Below are 16,115 nucleotides of genomic sequence, written 5' to 3' on the forward strand. Positions count from 1 at the left end.
GATTTTGCTCCCAGTGAGATCATCACAGTTTTCAACCACGTCATGCATGCAGGCCAAATTCATAGTGCCTATGCGTGGAAAACTGTTGACATTAACACAGGGCATTGGGTTCACAGAGTACTGGACTAGCTGGAAAATGTTTAAGAGCATTGTGAACTCCAAAAGCAAAAGTAAGTAAGAAACATATTTATACACCTTCATGGTGTGAGTACAGGCAGGCCCCTCAAAGACAGGAGGAACCGAATGGCTGAAGTAATCATGGGCAAAACCTTCTACTCTCCCCGTGGTCTCCCCTTTTGTTTTCATTTTTTCCACTTTCGTCTTCTGCCTTCTCCTCTGCCTCTCCTTCGTACAACGGGGGCTCTCTTGGTCTCCACAAAGATTGATTAATGGGATTTAACCTTTTTATTGGTCTCACTGAATGCCCATCCTGAGGCTCAGAGCTGGGGTGAATCATTCAGACACCAGTGAGTGGAATGATAGCTGTGCCTTACCTGTGGTTATGAACTGGGGAGTACATGACATATTGCTGCCTCGGACTTCACTGAATGAATACACTGTGATGTTGTACTTGGTGTCACACTCTAGAGCCGAAAGGGTGCACGCAGGAGTAGTGTCATTGCACTCAACCACGTTGTACCCATCTACAGCCTTGGTTTCATACAGTTCGGCACCACGGACAGGAGACCAGACAATCTCAACTCTGTCACTGGACACCAACACGGGGTTAATGTCACTAGGACAACAGGGAGCTGAAAGCAGGAGCAGAGGGAAAATGGCGGTCCCATCAAGAGCAATGCAGCCGGGGGGACACTGAGTCCTGACCTCCCATGCCCAGAGCCTCTGCCACTGCCCTCCCTAATGACTACAGTGACTCCCTATGGGTCTGCCAAGGTCCAATCTTGGCCTAATTGCCACTGCATAGAAGGTAAATCCTCAGCATGACACTGAAGGTCATTGCAAGCTATAAGGTTCTGCTGTACTCCCCCCACTCCCTGCCACACCAGAGTCCTCAATTCCCCCACGCCACGTGCGCCCTTGTTCTCTATGCAGAGAAGATTGCTGACCCCTCCACTGGAAAGCCATTCCCCTCTTCTGCCTGGTAAAATCATATGCAGTCTAACTTCTCAGATCCTGTCAGCCTTTCCAGACAGTAAACCAAATAAAACTGGGGGGTAGGGGTCATAGTTATATAAGTAGATTTTTTTTTTTTTTTTTAAAGAGACAGGGTCTTGCTCTGCCACCCAGGCTGGAGTGCAGTGGTGTGATCTCAGCTCGCAGCAACCTCTGCTTCCTGGGTTCAAGTGATTTTCAGGCCTTAGCCTCTGGAGTAGCTGGAATTACAGGCACATGCCACCACGTCCAGCTAATTTTTGTATTTTTAGCAGAGACAGAGTTTCTCCATGTTGCCCAGGCTGGTCTCAACTCCTGACCTCAAGTGATCTGCCTGCCTCGGCTTCCCAAGTGTTGGGATTACAGGCCTGAACCACTGTGCCCGGCCGTATATAGGTAGGTCTTAAGAGACCCTAAAGAACCCCACTGGCAAATGTCTGACTCAGCTTGGGGTTTCCCTGGGATGCTCTTGCCCCACCTACATTCCCATTCATCCTTCAAGATCCAGTTCAAGGCCACTCTGGAGGGCCCTCTCGTGTTAGGACCTTATCGATAGCCTCTTTTTCCACATTCCAAAGGCACCAATGATTTAGATCCCTCATCCTGTCAAAATTTACTGTAATTCAGCTAGACTTTTACATAATTATGTTTGAGTATTCTTATTTGTAATGTAGTTATTTAATTTCAAATCACTCCACTCATTCTTCAAAACTTGAGCATCTCCCATATGCTGATCACACTATTATAAGCACTGAGGATGAAGAGATAAATAAGACATAATTCCTGCCTTGTACAAGATGCAAGCCTAGTAGAGGAGAATAATAGCAACAGCAACGGTGATGCTAATAATAAAAATATGTGCATCATGCTTTGTCACACACAAGACCTTTTTACATTCATGTTCTCATGATTTGTCCCATTTTGCAGTGGAGGATACTAAGGAACTAGCAAGGTGGGCATCGTTATCCTCACTGAAGGAATGAATTAGTGGTCAAGTTAGGGTGTAAACCCAGGTGTCCTACTCCAAAGCCCTCCACACCATGTAGCGTCTTGGCCATTGTATGTCTGTCTTGGTCTCAGGGAAAGAGTGACCTCCTGAAACGGAGGCACTGCCTTCTCTCTGGCAGCAGCACATGCTAGAACACTCACTGAGTACATGTTTGTGGCGAGTTCAATCTTTCAGAGCAAGGTTGAACAACTACATTCTTTCTCCTCTTTTCACTCCCAAACCTTGCAGTCTAGTTATGCTTAGGTCCACAAAGCCAAAATTCCCTAGTCTGGAAAGAATGTGAGATAAGAGATTACTTTCTGTTCTTGGCTCTAGAATGACTCCCAGGTGGTAAGTCAGTAAGTGGAATAGGTGATCCATTCTGCTGCTGAGGTTAGCGATCTCAGAACTCCCTTAACAAACATCAAATGGGACTTACCTGTGGTATAATTGAATATGTCACCCAAAGGACTTTGCCCTGCCTTGTTATAGGCAAAAACACTAATAAAATAAGTGAAGCCACACTCAGATAAGAAGTTGCACTGAGTGAGAGATGTGTTGCAGTGTACTTCCAAGCCATCATCACTCTTCACAAAGACCACATAGTAGTCACCCAGATCTACATTGGACCAAGCCACAGACAGGTGGCCAGGGGGATCTTCTTGGATCGTCACTCTTCCGGGTGCACAAGCAACTAGGAAATGATCAATAATAAACATGAGACTACTGCAGGAGATTTTCTTCGCATCTTTGCAATTATCCAAGATTTCAATACAACACAAATTAGCAACTCTGAGCTTTGTGACAGATCGAATTTGGTGCACAAAATGCAAAACTGTGCACTGGAAGCATTAGAAGATTTTCTTTATAGGACCAAAGGCTATGTTATAGGCCCCAAACCATTACAACAAATTTTAATGGCCTCTCACATTCTCTTGTTATATGAAATATTGTTTGAAATAATGAGCCATCAGAGATTCATAGTCATCTTAAGACATACAAATTTTCATCGTTAGATTATTTGTTGAAATATTTGACTTCATCCAGAGATGAAGCTAGTCTGGCTTGAGTGGAATAATGAATATCCCAGAAGTTACCTGTTTTAGAGATTAAAATACAGACATCATTCATTGCGTTTTATATTAATATATTCTCTAATTCTTCCAGCAACTATCATCATTTTACAATTGAGGAAACTGAGGCTTATAGAGGTTGGTAAGTTGTCTAAGATCACATAAGTAGGAAGGAATGGAGCTGGGTCTTTCTGGGGGTTTATCTGTAAAGCCTCCATAGCATGGAAAATTCTTTTATTAAAAAAACTATTTTTTTAAATTTATTTTTTATTTTATTTATTTATTTTTTTGAGACAGAGTCTCACTCGGTTGCCCAGGCTGGAGCACAGTGATGTGATCTCGGCTCACTGCAACCTCCACCTCCTGGGCTGAAGTGATTCCCTTGCCTCAGCCTCCCGAGTATCTGGGACTACAGGTGTGCACCACCATGCCCAACTAATTTTTGTACTTTTAGTAGAGACGAAGTTTCACCATGTTGGCCAGGCTGGTCTTGAACTCCTGACTTCAAGTGATCCTCCCCCCTCAGCCTCCCAAAGTGCTGGGATTACAGGCAGGAGCCAATGGCCCAGCCTAAATTTATTTTTTAATTAATTAATTAATTATTATTTTTTTTTTTTTGGAGACAAGGTCTCGCTCTGTCACCCAGGCTGGAGTGCAGTGGTGCGATCTCAGCTCACTGCAACCTCTGCCTCCCAGGCTAAGGTGATCCTCCCACCTCAGCCTCGTGAGTAGCTGGAACTACAGGTGCATGCCACCATGAGCAGCTAATTTTTGTATTTTTTGTAGAGACGGGTCTAGCCATGTTGCCCAGGCTAGTCTTGAACTCCTGGACTCAAGCAATCCACCCATCTTGGCCTCCCGAACTGTTGAGATTACAGGCATGAGCCCCTGTGTGCAACCTGGAAAGTTTTTCTAACTGCAGCCTCTCATGCACTGAATGACAGAATACATTCTCATGCCCATTACATCCTCCAGGGAGCATCTTAAGCATAGAGTTAAGATACTAGATGCTACGAATAAGGAACAAATCAAATAGTATGTATAACTCAGTACAAACCCAGGAGACATTCTCAGATGTCCTAAAGTTTATCTCACACAATAAGTGCTAGACTATGTCAAAAGCAGGCATGTATTGATTTGATTAATATTGACTTTTTCTCTGTGTTAAGGCAATACCTCATTTATCCACATAATGCCTCATTTATTGATGGAACAAGATCTTCTGAAAGAATGAATTCAAGTAAAGTTTGTTCATTCAAGTGCTAAGCTTTAAAAATTTTAGTTTTCTCTAGTGGAAATCTTCCCAAAATATATTACACACTTCTGGGCCCCAGGAGACACATAGTACTTTGTAAACATAGTTCTTTTATTAATAAGTCAAGGTCATCCCTATGATCATGACTGTGTTATACACAAACTGCCTTAGAACATCCTGGACCTGTTAAGTGTGAAGGACTATTTCAATGGCACTTAACCCTGACTGCATAGTAGAATCAACTGGGGAGCTTTTACAAACTATTCATATCCAAATTCTATTCCCAGCAACTCCAGTTGGTCTTAAGTGGGACCTGGGTATGGGGATTTTGTAAAAGCTCCCCAGATGCTCTTAATGTGTGTCCAAGATTTAAAAACTCTGCATGGTTCGCCCCTGCATTAAATGCCTAACTGCGTAACTCAGAACTGCTATGCTTTTGAAAGTATTTTTTCTCTCTTCTCCCACTCTCAGCTATCTTGTCCTCATAATCACTTCTAATGTACCATTCACATTAAATCACAGTTGTCGAAAGAGAAGCCAAATCATCAAGTTTGTTATCATTGACCTTAATTTAACATAACTATGAGAGTGCGGGCCTGAAAGAATAGCTTTATTTTTTTTTCCTGTGGAATGGAGTGCATCAACTTGATGACAGCTCCTTTTCTTTCTGTTCAGAAGCTTTTTAAACTTAGAATGACATAACTGACGGTTAGATAAAGTAGATATTATTGTAATTGTCAACATTTTCTTTGGCTTTAAGCATTGGAATTAGGCAAACTTGAGCAGCTTGAATCTCAGCTCTACCGCTTATTATCGGTGTGCCCTTAGGAAAATTATTTAACTTCTCTGAGCTTCAATTTTCTTATGTAAAAAAAGAGAAAATAGAACCCACCTCACTGAGTTGTCATGAGATTTAAATGAAATAATATACTTATAGTGCCAGAGACATAGTAGCTCTTCATTAAGTGTTAGTTTCATTAAGTGTTAGTTTCCATCCCCAAGACACATAGATATTTCTAAATAGAGGAGTCAACTTCCACATGTGTATGTGGTTATCTCTCTGATAAGAATGAAAGTGGAAAAATATCTAAACACATGTTCAGAACTAGAAATATCCTATCTTTTTCTTAAAAAATGGCGGCTCCCACCAACCCTAGGACATGAGACATGACGTAAAGAAGACGCAGTTATCTGTATGCACAGTTAGAGCTGTGTACAACTCAAACCACATCTTAGAATTTTCACAGCTTTACAATGGAAAAAGAAAAAACTAATTAATGAAAGATCTGGAATAGAAACCAGGCCTCCTAATTTTCCGAAAAGTGCTTTTTGCAATACACAATATCTCGCTTCACTATCAATATTATTCAAATTCATGAGAATGTCCAACTCAATGCTTTCATTTAGACCAGGCTTTCATTTTCATTTTTTCCAGTGTATTCAGAAACATTGTCAGTGAACGTCTCCCTTACAGCAGTCAGGGCTGCAAGCCCTACAGCAGTCTCACTCTTGTTTACATACCAGTTTTCAGGGTCATTGCTGAAGATGATTTGCTAGATCCAGCATCATTACTTGCTAAAACTGAAATCAAGTATTCAGTTCCACACTGGAGGGAAGAGATGGTGCAGGAACTGAAAGTTGTACTGCAGGTCAGCTCTGAAGAGTCACTCAAAGCCATTACAGTATAATTGAAAGCTCCTTCTGCCAGTGCCCATGAAAAAGATGCCTTCAGAGCTCCACTATCGAAAGAGACTTGAATGTTGGCAGGGGCCCGAGGACCTACATTTTAGAGAAACAATTAAGATTTTGTAGTAGCCTTACAAACTACGTAAGAGTTGGCATAAGAATGTTGCAGAGCCTGGAGGATAAGGTACCCAATAGTTGGATAATTACAAGTGTTCAAAGCATAAAATTGGGATTTAGGATGATGCCTGGGAACTGGTAATTCATCTGCTACTATGCAAACTCATAATATACTGTGTGATCTTGACCCCATATTATTTACCCTTTTTGTTATTTATTTTTTTCTTATATCTAAATAGATCTAATAAGATCCATGCCTAACACCTATAGGTGCCAAAAGACATATTTTGAATGAATTAATGCATTATTTAATAAGTAGTTAAAATAGTTAAATGAAATTATAAATGGGGAGAACTAAAAGGGCCATGTGGGTATGTTATCATTAAGTGATAGGTCAAATATTTTCTGTTATTGATCAATGAAACTAAACATATCCCTTCGTTACTTTTGACATCTGCTACAACTTTTACTGCAATAGCTTTTCGGTCATAATTGTTTCTAGAGGAGCAGATTTTCTTTCCATTCATTATCAAAAGGAAGGAAGGAAGGTGTCAAGTGTGATGCATACATATTAAGGCAGTCTTTTAGTGTCTCCAAAACACTTAACCCTACATTCTTGTAAATATACCTTCCTTTTTTAAGAGTTACCGCATTAAAAAAGCGTAAGAAGGTGTCCTGACCTGGGGAGGGGAGAAATTGGCCTCAGTTCTTTGGAATCTGTACTGTAATAACGCCCACGCAGCAGGCCTTAGGAAACTGCTTAAACAGTCTGTGAGCAGAGACCAGCATCCTCTGGACATGTCTGGGGCAAACAGGGAAGGCCTCTTTTTTTTCTTTTTTTTGAGATGGAGCCTCACTCTGTCGCCCAGGCTGGAGTGCAGTGTCGCAATCTTGGCTCACTGCAAACTCCGCCTCTGGGGTTCATGCCATTCTCCTGCCTCAGCCTCCTGAGTAGCTGGGACTACAGGCGCCCGGCACCATGCTCTGCTAATTTTTTGTATTTTTAGTAGAGACGGGGTTTCACCATGTTAGCCAGGATGTTCTTGATCTCCTGACCTCGTGATCCACCCGCCTCGGCCTCCCAAAGTGCTGGGATTACAGGAGTGAGCTACCGTGCCTGGCCGGGAAGGCCTCTTTGAGGACATGAGGACCTAACTCATTCTCTGTAAGGCAGGCACCTGCCATGATTTTCCCGTGGGCCATCTCGACAGGCCCCTTCCCACTGCATGGTCAGCTAGTCTGCAGAGGCAGTTCTGCTTTAGGGAAGTGCTGGGCCCAGGGCTGGTAGGGGTAGCCTGCAGTGTTTTAGGGCAACTTGCTTTTCCCACAGGAAGCATGGGAGAACTAGGAAAAATAGGTAGAGTAGTGAGAGCCTGTTATGAGTTGACTTGAGTTCCCTCCAAGTTCATATGTTGAAGTTCTTACCCCTAGTACTCTCAGAATGTAGCCTTATTTGGAAATAGGGTCATAGCAGATGTAATCAGGTAAGATGAGATCATTAGGGTGGGCCCTCATCCAATATGGCTGATTTCCTTATAAAAAGAATAAATTTGGACACAGATAAACATATATAGGGAAAATTCCATGTGAATGTGAAGATAACCATCTACAAGCCAAGGAGAGAGGCCTGGAACAGATTCTTCCTCACATCCCTCAGAAGGAACCAACCTAGCCAACACCTTGATTTCAGACTTCGTAGCCTCCAGAACCATGAAACCAAATATTTCTATTGTTCAAGTCACCCAGTTTGTGGTTCCAGCAGCCCTAGGAAACTAATCCAGAGGCGAAATCTAAACTCTGTATAGCTTTGTAAAACATGGGGAAATCTATGAAGGGGAAGTCTTTAAGAAACAAGTTATTCTAGGGGATGCTGTCTCAGTGCCCCAGCCTGATGAAGATGCTCCCTCCTGTGCCTCGCTGTGTCGGCAGCCTTCTGCCAAAGCACTGGTCAGGTGAAACTGGAAACGCTGACTCACCATTGGTCTCTCCTTTGACATAGTCCATTCTTTGAAAGGAGGGATCATGCTTTATTTGCTTTTGTATTTCCATCAGCTAACTTATGCCCAGCACACAGTGGGCCCTCAACAAATGTGGAAAGAAAAAAGCAGTGTGAAAGGGAAAGGAAAGGGAAGGACAGGAGGGGAAGATAAGGGAAGGAGGGAAGAAAGCAAGCCAGCCAGACTAGGAAAAGGCCCAGGGAGACTGACTTGTCACAGACATCCTGACTCGCCAAGCCTGTCATGAATCACCGCAGGGCTATGATTGTACTACCTCCCTAGGGAAATAGTATAAAAGGCAAACCCCTCTCTTCTCCCTACATTCTGCCTTGGCCCATACACTATGGGGCTTCTATTCCCCTCCAAACTTAGGGAAAGTTGGAGAGAACATTTCTGGTTTCTTTCCATCCTTTCCTGTGTCCTCCCCAAGTGGAGAAACAGCTAATCTGGTTGGTGAGAGTCTCGTATCTATGTAGGTTATATTGCCAGTGGATGGCTTACTCTGCCTCAAGGAAAGAAAAAACACCCCCTCTCGTTCTCTCTCTCTCTCTCTCTCTCTCATTCGCTTGGCTCACTCCAGCAGCTCAGTTTGGACCTCCAGTTGTAATGCCGCAGAGTCCTTTGCTCGGGGGACCTCTAGGTGGGACAGTGAGAAAATGCACACCAAGCTTCAACTTCTCCCCACAGCTGGAGGAGCAATAGTGGGAAGCCCCACGCTGACTTCAGACCCAAGCTGAGGCCTTTGGGAAACAGATCTGAAACATGAATTCCACTGCAGCATCAAGCACTGTGCCTGCAGAAACCTTGCTTTGCTTGCCGCTGTATCTCTAGAACAATGCCAGCTCAAAGTTGGCACACACTCACTTAGTATCTGCTGAACAAATGAATTCCTATTTGGCCCAATTCTTATACTAATTGGCCTGAACCCAGAAAGGGACAAGGGGTGATGGGTAAACCTAACAAGAATCATCTTCTTTTGTGTGAGGTCGAATGTGAATGCTGAAATTGAGTTGGATATTAGAGGGCGGAGCCATGCTGTGTGCATTCTGAGTAGCATTTCTTTATCCATGCAGGAAGCGTTTAAACTACCGAGGAGGAATAGACAAGGCACTATAAATAACTTTATAATAAATTTAAATAGCTGCTGCCAGCTGCTCTGTACTTGTCATGTAACACTGCCCTTGATGGCTGCAACACACAGCCCCCCTCATTAATCAAAAGTAGAATTGTTGGAGGCTGAGCTGAGAAGTTCTTACTTGTTCTCTGATTGCAGGTGGAGTCATCCCCAGGGATTCTGTTGGCATTCCATGCATAGGCCTTTATGGTGTAGAGAGTCCCGGCTTCTAAACTGGTGAATGTCAAGGAGGTGTTTGTAGTATTCTCTTTCCATATACTCCCCAAGCCATTGGCTCGCATAATGGACACGGAGAATCCAATTGCCATATATACAGCTTCCCACTGCACAAGAATGGAGTCTGAACTTGGAGAGCTTACTTCTAGAATTGGTGCAGCCAACACTAAAAAAATAAAAACACATGCATTTGTGTTACCAAAGTCCAATAGAGGATAATTCAAATTTAGAAGCAAGTAAATTGATATCCATAATATACAATAACTATTTGCTTTATAAGAGCATTCACAACAAAGTTTCATTAAATAATTGCTATTTAAGTGTATACTAATCATAAATGACTTGGCAGAGGAATGGGAAACAGAGAAACGCTAAATATCAGGCATTACTTTTAACTGAAGTTAGAAATTAGATAAAACATTCCTATAATCATAATATAAATCAATGGGAAAATGAGGGGTTACACCATTTTAATGTGCACATAACTTTTCAGAAATATGCCTAGGTACAACTTTATCAAATCAATTTCAGTAATGCTGATGACAAACTCCAAATGCTTTTATTTGTTTTGTTAACATATATGCCATATGGTCAGAGTGCAGCAAAATCCCTTCTCTGTGTTCTTCATTTGGCGTGTTAAAACCAGAAATCCCTATTTCAGAGATTTAAAAGCTGGGATGCTTTTAAAGATGCCCAGAAATGGGCTTTATTTTCCAAAGCAAAGCATCTGGCATTTAAATGCCACCTCCTCCACAGATAGCTGAATTCTCAAACAGCATCATTTGGTAGCTTTCACTTCTGGGCCTTGAATTGTAGGCACTCATGTGACACCAAATCACATTCTGCATTTGCAGCACCAGAATAACTGATCCAAGTCACAAGCAAACACTCAACGGAGGATGAGCATCCATCCAGCCACCTGTCTTTGCCTGCTTTGGAGGTGATGCCAGGCTTCTCCCAGCAGCGCTGATGGATCTGATGGTGATTTCATACAAGGTTGCAGCCTTTAGTCCCGTCACAGTGCCTGGGGAATTGGCCACCATGGTTTCAATGACTGTGTCCCCGTCTTCAGCCGTGAGGAGGTAACTGGTGGCACCCGGCACTGTAGCCCATTCTACAGTGATACTGTTGCTGAGTTTTGAATATGCTTGATCAATAGTGGGTATTTCAGGAGCTGAAAGAGGTTTTAGAGTTGTACATTAGCCAAGATACCTACAAGGATGACTTCTTTCATCATTTTACTCTTCAAGCTAAATCATTCTCATGCCTTCCTTCAGACAGAAGTTTTGCCCTTATTATTCAGATCAAGGAAAAACAGAGAAAAAGAAAGACAAAGCTACTCTCCAGAAGAGATCCAGAAAGCTCAAACCTCTCATTCAGGGATGGGATTTCAAAGTTTTCCCCAGTTGCCTGTGGGGTAATTTGCACTTTTTGTACTTTTAAAAGAGCTAAATAAGAATGAGAAGTAATTACGGGAAAGAACTCTGGGAAGAGAGAGAGAATAATTGAGAGGCTTTCTTCCAGAGTATTCTACTCCAGTTGGGCATTCTGTGAATTTTGCAGGCTGCTTTGCCATTGATCTCCCCTCCTGGTCCCACAGCCATCCCACTGCCTCCAGCTGGACCCATCTCCATTCCTCCTGCCTCCGCTCAGTGGCTGTGGTCACTCTCTCATGCACTTTGCATGTTTTCCAGATAACCTTTAATCCAATGGAGCAAGGAGGGAGGATTGAGTTCTTTGTTATAATTACTCCATAGCACTTTCTTTCATATTATCAGAGTGGAATAATTCTCAGATTCTTCCATACAAAATAAAAGTAAACTTTATTCTCCCTTTCTCTATCACAATATCTGCCTCAGCATAAGAATGCGATGGGCCGGGCTATGGTTTGCCAGGAGATATGAATGCTTATGTCATGGGCTTACACAAAGCATTCCTACACTCAGGAGTATGGAGTAGGAGATACAGCACAGTAATCAGGTTGACTACTTTACAAAATTCCATAGATGCAAAAATGTCTTGGATATAGGAGATCTAAGTGGAAGAAAAGGTCAAACAAAAATAGCTGAGTTTTATTTGAAACTGGCACTTGGACTTTCAGGTTTAATGTACTCCACTTGCTGGGTAAAATCACTATATGTCAAATTCAAAACTAAAGGGAAGACAAACAAGCAGAACTATAGGGCAAAGAGGGAGAAGGAGTAAAGACAGACAGGTGATTCTCCAGCATCAGCTCCCCTTCTCCCAGAGCCAAGTCCCTATGTGCACGATACAGACAACTTTCTCTTTCTGTACCAATAGCCCAGAGAGTTAGCTTTGGCAGCATCTCAGAAATAACCATGCTGCAAAAATGAACAAAGTCTCCTCTGTGCCCTGGCCAGACATTCTTTGAACATCACCCAGGATAGTCTCTTTTGCCATTGAAAGAAAATTATGACAGTTATATATGCTGGAGGAAAGTCTCAGGCCTGCTCATCATAGCCACTTGCCAGTGGAAGCCAATTCTATGGGGAAAGGGCTTCGCTCCCTCTCTCCCCTACAGAATAGAAAGCCCCAGCAGGGGCTCCCTCTTCCGACACACACACACACACACACACACACACACACACACACACACACACATCCCTCTTCTGCTCCCCCAGCTAATGATCCTGTGCTATATGCCTTCTTTCCTCTAATTTTCTGGTGTCTCTCAACTCCTTCTCTTTCCTCTGTCCCCAGAGTTAATCTTATCTCCTATGTTACCAGTTCTGTTCATTGGAATGAACTAACTTCCTGGGAAAATGACAACCAAACTGGCCACAGACACAGGAGGCCAGATCATGCATTCACGGAGCAGTTTGAAAGGCATCTAAAAGGCTAGCATGACACAGACCCTCTCCCCACAGGCCTGTCACGGGGCCCGAGGGCTCCACAAAACTGGCCTCATGGAATTGATCTAGGAGAGGCACATTTGCTTGGAAGTCATAATGCAGGAAGCCGGTATCGCAGAATGAAACTCGGGGTTGTGTGGTGGGAAAATAGCAAAGGGTTTGGATTCAGGAGCTCTGGGTTTGAGCCCTGGCCCTGCTATTTACTTTTGTGTGTGAAGGCATGCAAGTCATTTTACCTCTTCTAGACTTGTTACCTTCCTTGACAAATACGGATTATTAATACCTACATATTAGGATTTACTTTGAAATTTAAAATACCTGCATTTTAGGATTGTTGTAAAGAATAAGTGAAATAATGTATGTTAGGGCACTTGGAAAGTGTGTGTGTGTGTGTGCGTGCACGCACGCGCATGTTTGTGTATGAGCCAAGACAAGTAAATTTTGATGGGTTCGGAAAAGCCAGACCATATGGCACTGCCATGGAGGGGTCCTGTGAAAGTGGGATTCTGAGGAGTATGCGGCAAACACAGGCTGGAGAGACAGATTGTCTGTTTTACACCTGGTTTTAGGGCAGGCTCTGACCAGCATCAACAATGAAAGGAGATCAACACCTATGTAGTATGTTGCCCTTTAGTAGATGAGAAGCTGGAGTGTAAAGTCCATAAAATAGCAGCAGTTCCTTACTCTTTCTTACTTCTATGTTTAGCCCACTGACTGGACTGATGAAAGAGAAAACTTTATTCCCTAGATGTGCAACCAACCACTCTGATCAGTCAAAAATGAAGCCTTTGATTCTCAGCATCTGTGCATTCCACCAGCTCAAAGAGATCTAAATTAGCCCATGAGGCCCCAGTGACCAGACACAGATACACAGCAATACCAGAGCCCAAAGAAAATCAAAACACACACAACCAAAATGAAACCTTCTATACAGTGTAGCTAATACACATTCTATCTGTTGAAAAGCCGGGACTCAATTAGCAATTGAGTCAATTAGCAGCAGCATCAGTAGCTTAGCCTGACCCACCATTTCTCTAGATTAGTGCAGATGCTATAAACACCAAAAAGGGGCCTGTTCTGAGGGCTTGGTCTGTCCTGGGTGTGCTAGGACCTTGTAAGAGACGGCAGAGTTAGATTCTGTCCACCCAAAGTCGACTTATTTAAGAAGCCGGCCGGGCGCGGTGGCTCACGCTTGTAATCCCAGCACTTTGGGAGGCCGAGGCGGGCGGATCATGAGGTCAGGTGATCGAGACCACGGTGAAACCCTGTCTCTACTAAAAATACAAAAAATTAGCCGGGGGTAGTGGCGGGCGCCTGTAGTCCCAGCTGCTCGGAGAGGCTGAGGCAGGAGAATGGCCTGAACCCGGGAGGCAGAGCTTGCAGTGAACCGAGATCGCGCCACTGCACTCCAGCCTGGGCATCAGAGACTCTGTCTCAAAAAAAAAAAAAAAAAAAAAAAAATAATGCCACTTTGTATATGGCCAAGCAGACCCTCCTATAGTTTCCTGGCTAATCCTAAAGATCTCTCAAGAATATGACAAGTAAATAAGAATAAAGCAAGAGGTGGGGTGTTGCTATGTTGCCCAGGCTGGTCTTGAAATCCTGGGCTCAAGCAATCCTCCCATCTTGGCTTCCCAAAGTGCTGAGACTACAGGCGTGAGCCTTGGTACCCAGCCAGGAAATAGAAATTTTTAAAAACTTACTGTATATGCATGAATTTTATGAAATTTCATGGCTCAGACATGTATCTGTATCAAATTTTTTAACTGTCTTAATTTCACTTCCTTTTCTGTGGTGTGGACAAAATAATAAATAAAAAATTTTCTAATTTATGTTGAATCACTATGAGAATTTATTGGTGATATGGTTGATATTATGTGGTTCCTACAGATAAGTTAACCCTCCTAAAAATAAATTTCCATTCCAGGTACTTAGATTTCTAGCACAAATGAGCTAGGAGGGGCCTCTAGATAAATTATTTTTGCCTTCAGTTATCTACTCAAGAAAGATGGAGATCAACTATTTTTAAAAGAGGGTCCCCTTTCAGCCCTGAGTGACTACTGTCTATATTTCAAATATGCAATATTAGAAGTATAAAGTTCTTTTTAAAGTAGGGAATATTGACAATTTAATCAAATATAACATTTCTCATTTTCCCTCTAATTCCCCAGAAGATAAACAAGAACATTTGTATAAATTAGACTCTGTACAATATCTTAACTGGAATGATGATCATTGTAATATTTCACACATGGCTAACTGTATATGAGAAAATGCATGCCTACATGACTCTGTACATTATAGTCCTCAGCAAGAACACTTTATGAAGATTTGTCTTTCGAGTTCAATCCATTTATTTGTCTTACCAGTTATTGTCTCCCCAGGACCCAATAGAGTGCTTAGCACCCAGTGTGAGTGCTCAGAAAATATTGAATTTTTTTTCTCATATAGCCTTTACATTTCAGGGTAGCCCGTGAATTAACAATGGAAATTAAAATCAAATACGAGAAGGAAAAACTTGCAGGTCAGAAAATTGTACCTGATTTTGCTGAAGCAACCTGAAAAGGAAAGTTTGGAAAATTAGAACCACACAGAAAAACACAACTTGAACAAACGTAAAACATGAATAAAAGTGGTAATAAATTAATCACAACATTTTTACACCTAACGTGAGCAGCCTTTCAATCCATACAAGTATTTCTCCACACAAATCATTTCCCAGCACCCAAATCTACCACAAAGCAACTCTAAATAGAATTTAGAGGCTGGAGGCGGATCCCATTACTATTTCATTTTTTTTCCCTTTGAATCTGCCTATTGAACTAAGTCAGTAGCTGCTGACAGATTTTTCAGAAATCTTTGTTCTTAAAATATAATGATAATCTTGTTTTCTTTCTCTAGTATATGGCATTAAATTTCAAACACGCAAACATATACAACCTCGGTACAAACCAAAGTATTCTGATTTCTATCTCCCTATTCCCCAACTCCTCAAAAAAAAAAAAAAGGAGAGAAAAATAATGTGTCTTTCTTTTTTCCCCTAAATAGTTGTGTGTAGTTGGAATGATGAACTCACCATTTTAAGACAGATAAGAATGAATCCAATCAAAGGCAAAAATGTCTCTCGTCCACCAGCCATCCTGTTGGACATAGTACTCACATGGCACAAAACAAAGCAATCAGGGTCCTCTTTGGCCCCCAGGAGTATAACACTGTTGGTCGCTGGGATGTAGGGCTGTGATGCTGGGAAGAGACCCTAGGAAGTAGCTCCTCCCCTTCAGTGTGGAGCTGACCTGTAACCAGGGGCACTTGGAGACTGGCAGGGACAGGTATTGCAAAGACTGAAAAGAAGAAGAGAGTTGGAGAAAGCCACGGCAAGCGGGCCAAAAAGCTACTGTAACCTTGGTTTCAAAGCAACCTTCTTTTTAAAACAATTTCTGTCTAAATAAAAATTTTAGAAAGCTGCACAGAAAGTTGTTGATGTGGTAGAATAATTATTTTAAACTCGGGGATGCTGACCAGTTTTATTTTTCTTTTTCAGCTTTATTTGTTGTTGTTCTTTTAGTTCAAAGTAAGTGATTGGTCCTACTGTCAGGAAGAATTTGTTGCAAAACTTCAACATGGAATATGAAAGGGCAGGAGCATGTCCCTGTACTGAGAAA

General features: G+C 42.3%; 1 protein-coding gene across 2 annotated transcripts in view; it reads right to left on the bottom strand.

The window, feature by feature from the left end:
- The window catches only part of FNDC7 (fibronectin type III domain containing 7), a 33,919-nt gene that overhangs the window by 14,576 nt on the left and 3,228 nt on the right, over window positions 1–16,115 (bottom strand). The window contains exons 1-7 of one of the 2 annotated variants that reach the window (XM_016923674.3): window positions 15,530–15,676; window positions 14,993–15,011; window positions 10,500–10,754; window positions 9,486–9,746; window positions 5,951–6,208; window positions 2,541–2,795; window positions 495–752 (exon numbers count right to left, since the gene is read on the bottom strand). In XM_016923674.3, the coding sequence (XP_016779163.2) occupies window positions 495–752; window positions 2,541–2,795; window positions 5,951–6,208; window positions 9,486–9,746; window positions 10,500–10,754; window positions 14,993–15,011; window positions 15,530–15,604 (1,381 nt within the window). In that variant the 5' untranslated portion in view covers window positions 15,605–15,676. Of the gene's footprint in view, window positions 1–494; window positions 753–2,540; window positions 2,796–5,950; window positions 6,209–9,485; window positions 9,747–10,499; window positions 10,755–14,992; window positions 15,012–15,529; window positions 15,677–16,115 lie in introns of those variants that run through there. The other variant, XM_054668305.2, reaches the window with a different exon arrangement.

Source organism: Pan troglodytes, chromosome 1, assembly GCF_028858775.2.
Source record: "Pan troglodytes isolate AG18354 chromosome 1, NHGRI_mPanTro3-v2.0_pri, whole genome shotgun sequence".
Lineage (NCBI taxonomy): Eukaryota > Metazoa > Chordata > Mammalia > Primates > Hominidae > Pan > Pan troglodytes.